General features: G+C 34.7%; 1 protein-coding gene across 1 annotated transcript; it reads left to right on the top strand.

Annotated features, from left to right (window-relative positions):
* Nucleotides 1-1468: 1468 nt before the first annotated feature.
* LOC132546176 (tumor necrosis factor receptor superfamily member 1B-like) lies at nt 1469-11797 on the top strand. Its single transcript, XM_060209885.1, has 4 exons — nt 1469-1530; nt 3222-3750; nt 9774-9950; nt 10743-11797. The coding sequence occupies exons 1-4, from the start codon at nt 1480-1482 to the stop codon at nt 11237-11239; spliced, it is 1254 nt and encodes a 417-aa protein (XP_060065868.1). The 5' UTR covers nt 1469-1479; the 3' UTR covers nt 11240-11797.
* The last annotated feature ends 2324 nt before the right edge of the window (nt 11798-14121 follow it).

Genomic DNA, 14121 nt, shown 5'->3' with positions numbered 1-14121 from the left:
AAGAGATTGGGCCTACAAAATATTGTAGACGTATTTATCATACATTAATGATTTTCACTAAGGAAATATGCATTAGGCTGTTATATTATCTTGTAATATATGTTTTGTTGATAATGTTGTTTGCCATTTATTCAGAAGAACTATGTAACTAAAGTTAAGAAAAAGAGAGTTAAATTGATAAATTTACCTTTAGAACGAGACATTATTCAGAAACTGAAATTGTTCTTAAGTGTGCAATTCTCAGAAACTACATACGTATCATCGGCTTTGTAATCTGATCAAGGAGACTCGGTTTGTTGTTGTATGGAAGCCCATTTGGGGCTTATTAGATATATTTATTTTTATTTTCATTTCCCGTTGTTGGTTGTCTTGCTGTTTGTTATTTACATAAAGTTTACTAATTCGGACTTACTATATCACAGGTTTGACACCATGATCACCTAACATATTTTCCTTTCAAGACACCAGCAATTAATTTGTAAAGTTAGATTTATTTGAGAAACCTTACATCAATCTACTTACGGAAGCCGAGGACACGTATACATGTCATCCGTCTTTTTTCTACACTGTGGTCATAAGAAAACACCAGTGTATTCAGAAATCTGTGATATGGACGTGACAGAAAAAAAAACAAATACGAAAACCCTCTACTGTACCTCTATAGTTATGATTGACCTCATTGCCAAACAAGTTTTCATTTTAAGAGTAAATATAGAAATATGTTTTGGAGACATGCCAAAGTATCAAATGTTTTTACTCCTTAATTGAATAGGGACATTTTAGCAAAACAGGTCACCTACATGTCGCCAAGATTTAAATAAACGCATTACTTGTACAATTCGAACTATTTATAAATATGATCCGATCGGAAAACCTCTTCTTTTGATAATTAAAATTTAAGATGGCGTCTTATGGAACATTTAAGAGAGATCTGCAATGAGATATTGTATTTAGACTAACATTAATTGTATAAAGTAATAATAGACTTCCTTTAGCTATATATAGCTGTCGACAAATGAATTATATCTAGTTCCTGGTCGTGTAGACCACGGACTTATATCTAGTTCCTGGTCGTGTAGACCACGGACTTATATACACATGTGTATATAAGTCCGTGTGTAGACAAACCCTTTACAGCTAATCAACATTCATATTACAACAAAAACACGCCCTTTTTAATTGAGGTTCTTAACGTCTGTAACAAATATTTAAATATTCATTTGATATCATAGAAAAACATTTATTTTCATCTCTGATTATATGCTTGTTTCATATTTTAAAAGTCAATTGATTTATGTATGTTCATACGATAGTACTTGTAACCGTCACCTGAAATTTGATTTATTCGTTTGCGTGTAGTCTAAAAATAGCCACAACACACATATCGCTTTGAGCTTAAAATAGTCGGAGCGGGGAAACCAACTTATGTGTCATATCACGTCTGGATCTAAAACATGGTATACCATAATACGAAGAAAAATGTTGTTGCCGTTTCTCGTCTTGATGTCTTTCACTGTTCACCAAACCGAGGTAAGACGTAAACGATCACTCTGTAAGTAACTGGTACAGAACTGAACTTCTGTTCACAGACGTAGTCTGTCGTATGTTAAAGGTAGGAAGAGATATGTGGTTGGGTGTATGTATGTATGTGTGTCTCATGTAATGATATTTTTGATACACAAGGTATGACTTCCTATACAACCATTCCGACGTGTTTTCTGAGTGTTCAGACGTAATATTTCCAAATCATACATCATATCTGTAATACATCTCTACATCTATCTATGTCTTAAGAAACATTTGACACTGGACACTGCAATTGCGGGGCGAAACATAGGTAATAGATCTAAACACGTTTATGTATATCTTAGATAACACAAAATCAGCAGTGAAGCCGAACTTTCTCACAGTAAAATATCGTAACATGTTTATATGTAAAGTTACTTATCAATACATATCAATTGCTATCTTTTTACATACTTTTTTCTGATCGTAATATACAAAAATAAACTACGTCTCAGCGCTTTACTGACCCAGTTCAATTGTGTAGAATGTTGTACAGTTTACATATATATATATAGAGAGAGAGAAAATTAAACACTTAACATGACAATGTAATGTACATGTAATGTAATCACCTGAAGATGGCCGCGAGGCCTGAAAACGTTAGTGATATATTTGTTTGTCATGTTAAGTGATTAATTTTCTCTGTATATATGATACGCAAAGTTTTTTTTATCTTTTTAAATTATATATATATATATATATATATATATATATTTGTCAAATAGTATTCAATAACAATGATAATTATATACTTATCGTAACTTATTTGAAATCTTATGATATGATGTCATGTAGGAAATTGTCAAAAAGTTAGGGCCATTTGTGGCTCCCGCTCCGCCCCCACCCACGCCCCCACCCCTGCTTCCTACGCCAGTGGAATGAATCAGACGGTGAAAAAACAGGATTTCCGGAATTTTCTTACATGACCACGACAAATGAAAGTTGTTGAATTAATTTAATGAACTTCTGTGTGTATTTTTATTCAGTAAAATGAAGAAATGTATCCCTTTTTAAAAAGTTCAAATGAGAAAATTGTGGGGGCAAAAAGATATGATAACCCCTCCACTCAAAAAAAGAGCAATATCATTCCCTGTAAGCCGACGAAGCATGCAAAACGAATCTAAATTTAGACCACTGTCATCCAAAAACTCCTTGAATGAAAAATTCCACGAAACTGACTCATTGTTTGGTTAAAGGAAACCTGAGAAGTTTCAAGTACAGCATATATATAGACCCATCATGATGTTAAGTCACTCACTCGGTGAAAAAACCTCCGCCCAATGTTTTGATATGTTGATAGAATGAAAAGTTCCCCATCTCTTTTATAATTAAATAAATTAGTATAATTGAAAAACAAAAATTTGGAATAGAAAATATAATTAGTATAATTGAAAAACAAAACAAAACTCTTCCTTACACTTTTTAAATGACGTTTACAAATCTAGTCGCTAGTTTAACATCAATGAGGACATTAATACTATTCGAAAAACTCGGGGAAATCCAATCATATTTACATTCAAACATCCGGTTCGTTTCAGTCTAACTAAATCTAATTCAATGCCTAATGTTCTGAGCATACATTATACGTGATTAGCAAAAAAACACGGAAGTACTTACTGGTAAAATTATGTTAATTGGTAATTTGGTAATTTCAGGGACACCGACTGAACAAAGCGACATGTCAGACAAGGAAACATCACTTTTTGGACATATCTCTTAAAGGAGAAACGTTGTGTAAGACATGCACTTCTTGTAGACCAGGATACAAACAGGTAACTCGATGTACAAAGGTTAACAACACGCACTGTGAGCCGTGTAGGCCAGGAACGTACGCCTACAACAACGCCAAGCGTTGCCATCCGTGTCGGCACTGTGTTCGAGGACGCAGACACGGGCGGAAATGCAGGAAGATAGAAAAGGCACAGTGTTGGTGTCCGAAACGTACATACTACCGTAGAGGAAATTGTATCCCGTGCACAAGATGTCAAGCAGGTTCATACGTCAAGTCACGATGCTCCTTTACAAAGGACACCAACTGCCAAGAGTGTCCTCAAGGCACTTTTTTCTCAAGGTCAAAAAATTTCTCAAAATTCTGCGCAAAATGTCATGAATGTCGTCACGGTGAAATGATAGACCAGCCATGTAACTCAACTCATGACACCGTCTGTGGTAAATGTAAACCGGGTATGTACCCTGATTTACTATAGGGTAGGAGAGTATTCCTAGTAGCATTACTTTGGTTCCTAACAGCGTCTAAAATGTCCCTATATAGTGTTTCAAGGATTTTTTTTATTCTAACGGCTCAGTGTTACCTAAACTAAATAATGTCCATAGAAGGTTGTGATCAGAATGGATCAGCGTACCCTAAACTAAATAATGTCCATAGAAGGTTGTGATCAGAACGTCTCAGCTTACCCTAAACTAAATAATGTCCATAGAAGGTTGTGATCAGAACGTCTCAGCTTACCCTAAACTAAATAATGTCCATAGAAGGTTGTGATCAGAACGGATCAGCGTACCCTAAACTAAATAATGTCCATAGAAAGTTGTGATCAGAACGGATCAGCTTACCCTAAACTAAATAATGTCCATAGAAGGTTGTGATCAGAATGGATCAGCGTACCCTAAACTAAATAATGTCCATAGAAGGTTGTGATCAGAATGGATCAGCGTACCCTAAACTAAATAATGTCCATAGAAGGTTGTGATCAGAACGTCTCAGCTTACCCTAAACTAAATAATGTCCATAGAAGGTTGTGATTAGAACGGTCCAGCTTTACCTAAACTAAATAATGTCCATAGAAAGTTGTGATCAGAACGGATCAGCGTACCCTAAACTAAATAATGTCCTTAGAAGGTTGTGATCAGAACGTCTTAGCTTATCCTAAACTAGATAATGTCCATAGAAGGTTGTGATCAGAACGGCTCAGCTTACCCTAAACTAAATAATGTCCATAGAAGGTTGTAATCAGAATGGATCAGCGTACCCTAAACTAAATAATGTCCATAGAAGGTTGTGATCAGAACGTCTTAGCTTACCCTAAACTAAATAATGTCCATAGAAGGTTGTGATTAGAACGGTCCAGCTTTACCTAAACTAAATAATGTCCATAGAAGGTTGTGATCAGAACGTCTCAGCTTACCCTAAACTAAATAATGTCCATAGAAGGTTGTGATCAGAACGTCTCAGCTTACCCTAAACTAAATAATGTCCATAGAAGGTTGTGATTAGAACGGCTCAGCTTACCCTAAACTAAATAATGTCCATAGAAGGTTGTGATCAGAACGTCTCAGCTTACCCTAAACTAAATAATGTCCATAGAAGGTTGTGATCAGAACGTTTCAGCTTACCATAAACTAAATAATGTCCATAGAAGGTTGTAATCAGAATGGATCAGCGTACCCTAAACTAAATAATGTCCATAGAAGGTTGTGATCAGAACGTCTCAGCTTACCCTAAACTAAATAATGTCCATAGAAGGTTGTGATCAGAACGTCTCAGCTTACCCTAAACTAAATAATGTCCATAGAAGGTTGTAATCAGAATGGATCAGCGTACCCTAAACTAAATAATGTCCATAGAAGGTTGTGATCAGAACGTCTTAGCTTATCCTAAACTAGATAATGTCCATAGAAGGTTGTGATTAGAACAGTCCAGCTTTACCTAAACTAAATAATGTCCAGAGAAGGTTGTGATTAGAACGGCTCAGCTTACCCTAAACTAAATAATGTCCATAGAAGGTTGTGATTAGAACGGCTCAGCTTACCCTAAACTAAATAATGTCCATAGAAGGTTGTGATCAGAACGTCTCAGCGTACCCTAAACTAAATAATGTCCATAGAAGGTTGTGATCAGAATGGATCAGCGTACCCTAAACTAAATAATGTCCATAGAAGGTTGTGATCAGAACGTCTCAGCGTACCCTAAACTAAATAATGTCCATAGAAGGTTGTGATCAGAACGTCTCAGCTTACCCTAAACTAAATAATGTCCATAGAAGGTTGTGATCAGAACGTCTCAGCGTACCCTAAACTAAATAATGTCCATAGAAGGTTGTGATCAGAACGTCTCAGCTTACCCTAAACTAAATAATGTCCATAGAAGGTTGTGATCAGAACGTCTCAGCTTACCCTAAACTAAATAATGTCCATAGAAGGTTGTGATCAGCGTACCTAAACTAAATAATGTCCATAGAAGGTTGTGATCAGCTTACCCTAAACTAAATAATGTCCATAGAAGGTTGTGATCAGAACCCTAAACTAAATAATGTCCATAGAAGGTTGTGATCAGAACGATACCCTAAACTAAATAATGTCCATAGAAGGTTGTGATCAGAACGTCTCAGCTTACCCTAAACTAAATAATGTCCATAGAAGGTTGTGATCAGAACGTCTCAGCTTACCCTAAACTAAATAATGTCCATAGAAGGTTGTAATCAGAATGGATCAGCTTACCCTAAACTAAATAATGTCCATAGAAGGTTGTGATTAGAACGGCTCAGCTTACTCTAAACTAAATAATGTCCAAAGAAGGTTGTGATCAGAACGTCTCAGCTTACCCTAAACTAAATAATGTCCATAGAAGGTTGTGATCAGAATAGATAGGCGTACCCTAAACTAAATAATGTCCATAGAAGGTTGTGATCAGAATGGATCAGCGTACCCTAAACTAAATAATGTCCATAGTATGTTGTGATCAGAATGGATCAGCGTACCCTAAACTAAATAATGTCCATAGAAGGTTGTGATCAGAACGTCTCAGCTTTCCCTAAACTAAATAATGTCCATAGAAGGTTGTGATCAGAACGTCTCAGCGTACCCTAAACTAAATAATGTCCATAGAAGGTTGTGATCAGAACGTCTCAGCGTACCCTAAACTAAATAATGTCCATAGAAGGTTGTGATCAGAACGTCTCAGCGTACCCTAAACTAAATAATGTCCATAGAAGGTTGTGATCAGAATGGATCAGCGTACCCTAAACTAAATAATGTCCATAGAAGGTTGTGATCAGAATGGATCAGCGTACCCTAAACTAAATAATGTCCATAGAAGGTTGTGATCAGAATGGATCAGCGTACCCTAAACTAAATAATGTCCATAGAAGGTTGTGATCAGAACGTCTCAGCTTACCCTAAACTAAATAATGTCCATAGAAGGTTGTGATCAGAACGTCCTAAACTAGCTTTGTGACCCTAAACTAAATAATGTCCATAGAAGGTTGTGATCTAGAACGGTTCTAAATAGCTTTTGTGACCTAAACTAAATAATGTCCATAGAAGGTTGTGATCAGAACGTCTCAGCTTACCCTAAACTAAATAATGTCCATAGAAGGTTGTGATCAGAACGTCTCAGCGTACCCTAAACTAAATAATGTCCATAGAAGGTTGTGATCAGAATGGATCAGCGTACCCTGAACTAAATAATGTCCTTAGAAGGTTGTGATCAGAAAGAACGTCTCAGCGTACCCTAAACTAAATAATGTCCATAGAAGGTTGTGATCAGAACGTCTCAGCTTACCCTAAACTAAATAATGTCCATAGAAGGTTGTAATCAGAATGGATCAGCGTACCCTAAACTAAATAATGTCCATAGAAGGTTGTGATCAGAACGTCTTAGCTTACCCTAAACTAGATAATGTCCATAGAAGGTTGTGATCAGAACGTCTTAGCTTACCCTAAACTAAATAATGTCCATAGAAGGTTGTGATCAGAACGTCTCAGCGTACCCTAAACTAAATAATGTCCATAGAAGGTTGTGATCAGAACGTCTCAGCTTACCCTAAACTAAATAATGTCCATAGAAGGTTGTGATCAGAACGTCTCAGCGTACCCTAAACTAAATAATGTCCATAGTATGTTGTGATCAGAACGTCTCAGCTTACCCTAAACTAAATAATGTCCATAGAAGGTTGTTATCACAATGGATAAGCGTATCCTAAACTAAATAATGTCCATAGAAGGTTGTGATCAGAACGTCTCAGCTTACCCTAAACTAAATAATGTCCATAGAAGGTTGTAATCAGAATGGATCAGCGTACCATAAACTAAATAATGTCCATAGAAGGTTGTGATCAGAACGTCTCAGCTTACCCTAAACTAAATAATGTCCATAGAAGGTTGTGATCAGAATGGATAAGCGTACCCTAAACTAAATAATGTCCATAGAAGGTTGTGATCAGAACGTCTCAGCTTACCCTAAACTAAATAATGTCCATAGAAGGTTGTGCCTAGAACGGTTCAGCTTTACCTAAACTAAATAATGTCCATAGAAAGTTGTGATCAGAATGGATCAGCGTACCCTAAACTAAATAATGTCCATAGAAGGTTGTGATCAGAACGTCTCAGCTTACCCTAAACTAAATAATGTCCATAGAAGGTTGTGATTAGAACGGCTCAGTTTTACCTAAACTAAATGATTTCCATAGAAGGTTGTTATTAGAACGGTCCAGCTTTACCTAAAATAAATAATGTCCATAGAAGGTTGTGATCAGAATGGATCAGTTTTACCTGAACTAAATGATGTCCAACGACTGTTATTATATGTAATTAAGCGATATCCACACAACTACTCGGATTTACCTGTGATTTTACCATGGACACGGAATCATTGTGTTACTTAATCATGTCCATCGAAGGTATTTTCTTTATGCTTCAATTTAAATGCAACTGCTTATTTGCTTCTACAAACATTGTTCTTAAGAATGAAATCGACTTACCAGGACTAGACATATTCTTATTGTAAAAACTATTTAAACGGTCACATTCTCAAAGAGAACAAGGTAGGTATAAAACGGCGGAACTAACAGGCAAACTAACGAGCATCAAAGACCTCCAGTTTTATTCCGCAGAATATTTCTCAATGAGATCTATATGAAAACCATAAAACATCTCCATAATTTTTATTAATTTGTTTGCCAGTCAGTTGATGACTTATTGCACGAAAATCATGATAATGGGAATAGGCCCTTAAATATCAAATCAATGTTAATCATAGGTTGGGGATACATGAATGTCATTATCAAGAAATTGGAAATTTTGAAATCATCACGCTTATCAGACAGCTTGGAGGAAAGCTGTACATGTTGGTTTCGTTATAGGAAATGTTCGAGACAAGCGGTTCATCATAGGATGTCGTGTCCTTAACGCCGAGTACATGTGTATTAAACCGTGTCAGTATTTTCATTTGAAATTACTTCCTTCTCTCATCTCGTCAGGTCGCTAGGCAATAACCTGTATAGTGGGAGAAACCTTTTTGAATATCCTAGAGTCAACAATCGTTTATTTGTTTAGGCTTTCCTGAAACCATCTCTTTGTTCATGACGACACACTCTGAATCATTAATTACTTATTATACGTAATACAGAAAGTTTATTTGGTGGGAAGCTGAAAGAGATTTGTCAAATAAAGGGAGCTAACCTAAAACTAAAAAGTCTTTTTATGTCAGCGAACAGAGAAATAAGGAAAGTTGATTTAGCGTCACTGTTGATATGTAAACAATTGAGTGATAATGTACGTTCTGTTGTGTCTTCCCCGTGTATTTAAAGGTACCTCACTGTATGCTATGTGCATGGCCATCCCACTAATTTTTATATAAAATCGATACCAAGACTTAATTAAACATATTTTATATGTTGGTTTTCTAACGGGTGAATTTGCCCTATATTTTTACTCACAGGAATGTTCCGAATGGTGAGCTCGGGTGAATGTACCCTATATTTTTACTTACAGGAATGTTCCGATTGGTGAGCACGGGTAAAATGTGCCCTATACTTTTACGTACAGGAATGTTCCGAATGGTGAGCTCGGGTGAATGTACCCTATACTTTTACTTACAGGAATGTTCCGATTGGTGAGCACGGGTAAATGTACCATATACTTTTACTTACAGGAATGTTCCGAATGGTGAGCTCGGGTGAATGTACCCTATACTTTTACTTACAGGAATGTTCCGATTGGTGAGTACGGGTGAATGTATACTATGTTTTTACTTACAGGAATGTTTCGAAAGGTGAGCACGGGTGAATGTGCTGTATATTTTTACTTACAGGAATGTTCCGATTGGTGAGCACGGGTAAATGTACCATATACTTTTACTTATAGGAATGTTCCGAATGGTGAGCTCGGGTAAATGTGCCCTATACTTTTACTTACAGGAATGTTCCGAATGGTGAGCACGGGTGACTGTACCGTATACTTTTACTTAACAGGAATGTTCCGATTGGTGAGCTCGGGTGAATGTGTCCTATGTTCGTATTGTTATCCGGATGTGAATGGAAGTTACTCTGACGTCATTATCGTAGACGAATGCCGTACACGGAACCCTGATCAATCCAGGATATGTATGCCCTCTGCCGCCAGGTTCTTGGAATACAGCAACAATACAGGTAAAATATCCACCCAACTTCTGCGCCATTCTTGTTTTCTAAACAAATGCTACTGATGAATTTATCCCATAAAACCAGTGATGTTTGTTTTCACTGTCAAATGTTTCCAAAAATAAAATTCAGGGAAAGTTCTACCCGTAAAGATTCAGCGACACAAACACATATAGTCATATACTGATAGGGAAAACGATTTTCAAGACACATAACATGACTACAGTGACTACATGCTGTGTTTTAAGCGAAATAGTTTAATTGGTTTTGTCATATGGTAGAAAACTTCTGTGAGGCCAAACTTTGCAAAACTTTGTCATAACTTTTAATGTTTTTGAAAACGGCTAGGGAATATTGAACAGTGGGAAAAGGAAAGACGGATTCAATGATGATGTAATAATATCACTAGTAACACTACCTGTGTCAACAAAATTGGTCAGAACGGATTCTGTTCATTTTCATAATTGAGCTATGAGGGAGTCTCTTTTACCTATCAGTCAATTGCTAATGATTTTTTCTTAGACTATTAATAATAGCACTCATGGTTATATTCTGTAACAAAAAAAAAAAAAAAACATATTCTATGAGATATCATATATATGCTTGAACATATGGTTGACACAAATGTACCGGTCGCAGTACGGATTTTGTTGTCGATTTTGCTTCATCTGTGTAGCTAAACATGTGATAACTTTAAAGATGAAAATATTATCTTTCATAGCGATCACAAGTTTGAAATATTGAAATAATTGGTATGAACCATTTAAATATATCCTAAAGTCTTTGTTATTTCATTTTCAGATCTTAATTCAACTGTTAAAAGTGTGTCGGATGAGGTTGAAATGAATTCACTTGTCTCAACTGGGCTTTTCGAAGGTGACTATTATGAACTTATTTCTGTGGTATGCATTGTGTTAACACTTTGCGTTTTAAGTCTTTCGTTAAGTGTATATATTCGCATGATATTTGTGAAAAGAAGATATTCATCTTCCAAATGTGAAAATAAATCTCCAACTGCGCAAAGAAACCTAATGGACGAGTATTTGGCTGAACAAAGATCTTCAAATTCAAACACTATAGTCAGATCAAATAGCGAGCTAATAGCAGTTACAAAGACCTATCTAAAACGGCAAGAGACGACTTTGTCATTAGAAACAGGTAAAAAAATACTCTACAGGGAAGACGAGTTTTATTCGCCTATCATATGGAGTGTTGGTAAAGGCCCTTCTTCTATAACATCGTACTCCGATATGTTTTCAGTTTCCACAACAGAAAATGTCGCTAACTCTTTAACCTGAATGCAAGTACGTTATGTAACTGATATTCTATATTATCAAGCAAAACATCTGATATGATAATATCTAGCACTTGGAAATGCGTTGGTTTTTAAAGAAAATGGATCCATTCAAATAATTTACTTATGAAGACCCTGATATTAGATAAAAGTTGACCGTATGATGATTAAGTGTTTCAGATAAAGAAAGGAGGGCTTTCAAAAATCACAAAAATACTTTTAGAAAGAAATTTTCACATAAGCAGTGCTAATTGGTGAGGAATTATCACACTCTGAGATACAGTTGCCTCTCCGCCAGTCGGTTTGATGATTTTGATAAAAAAAAATTCAGCAAATATTTGTTGTTTCATCATTACCGTGAATAAAGGTATCGTTTCAAATGAAAATCTTATGTGAAACAATCATCCCACAAATCTTTTTTGTGAAAAGTTTGATATGGCAGTAAATTTCATAACATACTATGATTTTAGATGCAATGTCAAGGTCATTTAACATGTCTTATATCAAAGAAATTGATCTACTTTCAAACAACAATGTTTATTAATTAAACATTGGAGAAATAAGGAAGATTTCGTAAATATTATATATATATATATATATATATATATATATATATCTGTCAAGGAAATTACAAATAATATTACATACACGGAATTTGGCGATTACTTGTTAACTAGATACATAACAAATAACTTTAATATTACAATTTAACCTTTTGTAATGAATGTTGGATACTAACACAAATTTTATGCAACGTAACCTAAGAAACAGAAATATGTATATGTTGTGGAACTGAGGTCTGTGTTTTGTGTTTACCTTCAACACAAACAACGATATTTAATCATATGTATTTATCTATTTTTTAAAAATTTATTTAAAACTTATTTCTTTAATCGAGCAAAGAGTGCAAATTGTGGATTGATGAATGAAACATTTGCTGTTTGTGTTGTAGATAAACATCTCCTTAAATTCTGGCTATATTTATTATTGGATGTTGTCATGAACATTCCGTTTGATCCTCTGTTTGATCATGTATCTAATGATGTCAAAGTGTGTGACATATATACCAAGTTCTAGTATTGTTTGGGGTTTTCAAAACTAAATATGAATACGAGATATTGTTTTCTATATCTGATGAAAAAATACAGTATACTAAGAGTACTTGTGAGTGTTCTGGAGACAAAAATCCTTCATCCACTTAATGGATTTCTAAAACAAGTAGATCAATGCGGATTAAGTACATACTGTATAGAATATATATTAGTTTAATAATAAGATTATCTTGACGTTTTTATCTGTCTCCGGTTTTGTTCCAGATGTGGTTTGGAGTTGTTTACATAATATACATTATATACATATACATTATTACATATATGTTCTGTTTTTCGGTATAGGTAAAATGTATAGCCTTGTATAGACTTGATATAGATCAAAATGACATGTCCTCACTTTGAACAATTTCTGTAAAAATAATTCTATTTTTTCCCGATTTCCTGGTCCACAAAATGATTAAGCATGCACACCGTTTTGTTGTGTAGTTCTGTTAACTACTACACATATATATGTTCGTATTTATTTGTTTCATATTTCTTCTACAGTTAAATTTACTTATTTCATATCTACAGTGTACATACATATACATCTATATAAATAATTAATTTTTATATTTGCCGTTAATGAGAAACTCATGAAGAAACGGTTGTATCTAAGCATTTTAAGACATCATAAAAATTAACTGTCATGTTACGACAGACGTTATCTGCAAAGGGTGAAAAGGTCAAGCCGTGCTTTACAATGGTATTATTTTTTAATTGTACTAACTTACATCTTGTATATTATATATGTTATTTGTACACTTTTTATAAAATAAAGATATTCTAAAATCGGCCTTCAAGTTTGGTCGGAATTATTCGTCTTCTGATATCGACTTTATTAATTTGTTGTGAATCGTTGCAAAACAGTATTTTTAATCAGGTACATTTGTACAAGCAACAGAATACACCAACATCATTCAAGCTTGTAAAGTAGTATATCATTTATATCTACATGATATACACATATACTTGACCTTGCTCTAATGTTACCGGTATTCAGTTGTTACAAAACCTAATTCTTTTCATGTTCATTTCTTGATTTTAAAACAACAAACCCAGTTAACAAAACAAAAACAGCACATAAGCCTTACACACAAACAATCATACTTAACACACTTGCATATTTGGTATAGTAGAAGGGCAATAACTCTGTCGATATCTGCTTTAATATAACAGATATATTCTACCCTATCAAATATACCTTACTAAAATTCTAGTAAAGGAATTAGTTAAAACACATAGCTGAAACATTCTGGACCTTTCAGACACTCGCCCAAAGCTGTGGTGTGGAGGTTTCTTTCAATTTCCCTCCATGCAGGTATTCTGGGTAATTCAACCAACAGCTTTTCACTAAAGTAATAAAAATTTATCTCATAAATACCTGAAACCTTATGAATATAATGTAATGTACAAAGAAATAGAATTTAATCAAAAAATATTTTTAAATCTTTACAGACTCAATTTCTCTTTCTTCTTGAAATTACTCAATCTTGTTTAAAATAAAATTTTATAATAACTTTCAGAAGTAATAAAAATCCAAAAAAAAAATTAAACGAATTGAGTAAAACAAACTTACCAAATGAATACTTGACTTCTCTCAAATTTAAAAAGTCTTTTACGTCACTGGTCAAGAGCAAAGTGCCCAAGGTGGCCGGAGCCCCTACACAAATAAACTAAGGCACCTGCCCTGACCAATCATATGGCATATGTTCTTAGTCAGGTGTCATAACAACTCACCCTCATGCACACACAGTATGTTCATATCCCATACCTATTCATGCAACCTTTCACC

This window comes from Ylistrum balloti, unplaced genomic scaffold (genome assembly GCF_031769215.1).
Source record: "Ylistrum balloti isolate Yb309-2 unplaced genomic scaffold, AGI_CSIRO_Ybal_v1 Utg369876, whole genome shotgun sequence".
NCBI lineage: Eukaryota > Metazoa > Mollusca > Bivalvia > Pectinida > Pectinidae > Ylistrum > Ylistrum balloti.
Note: the sequence above shows the minus strand (reverse complement) of the source record. Positions and strands in the feature narration are given on the sequence as shown.

What these genes read in the sequence shown, in the direction of transcription:
- LOC132546176 (XM_060209885.1), top strand. Translation starts at nt 1,480, where the DNA reads ATGTTGTTGCCGTTTCTCGTCTTGATGTCTTTCACTGTTCACCAAACC. An exon ending in TCACTGTTCACCAAACCGAG is followed by an intron (nt 1,531 to 3,221) that starts GTAAGACGTAAA and finishes TGGTAATTTCAG; the next exon opens with GGACACCGACTGAACAAAGC. An exon ending in GGAATACAGCAACAATACAG is followed by an intron (nt 9,951 to 10,742) that starts GTAAAATATCCA and finishes TTTCATTTTCAG; the next exon opens with ATCTTAATTCAACTGTTAAA.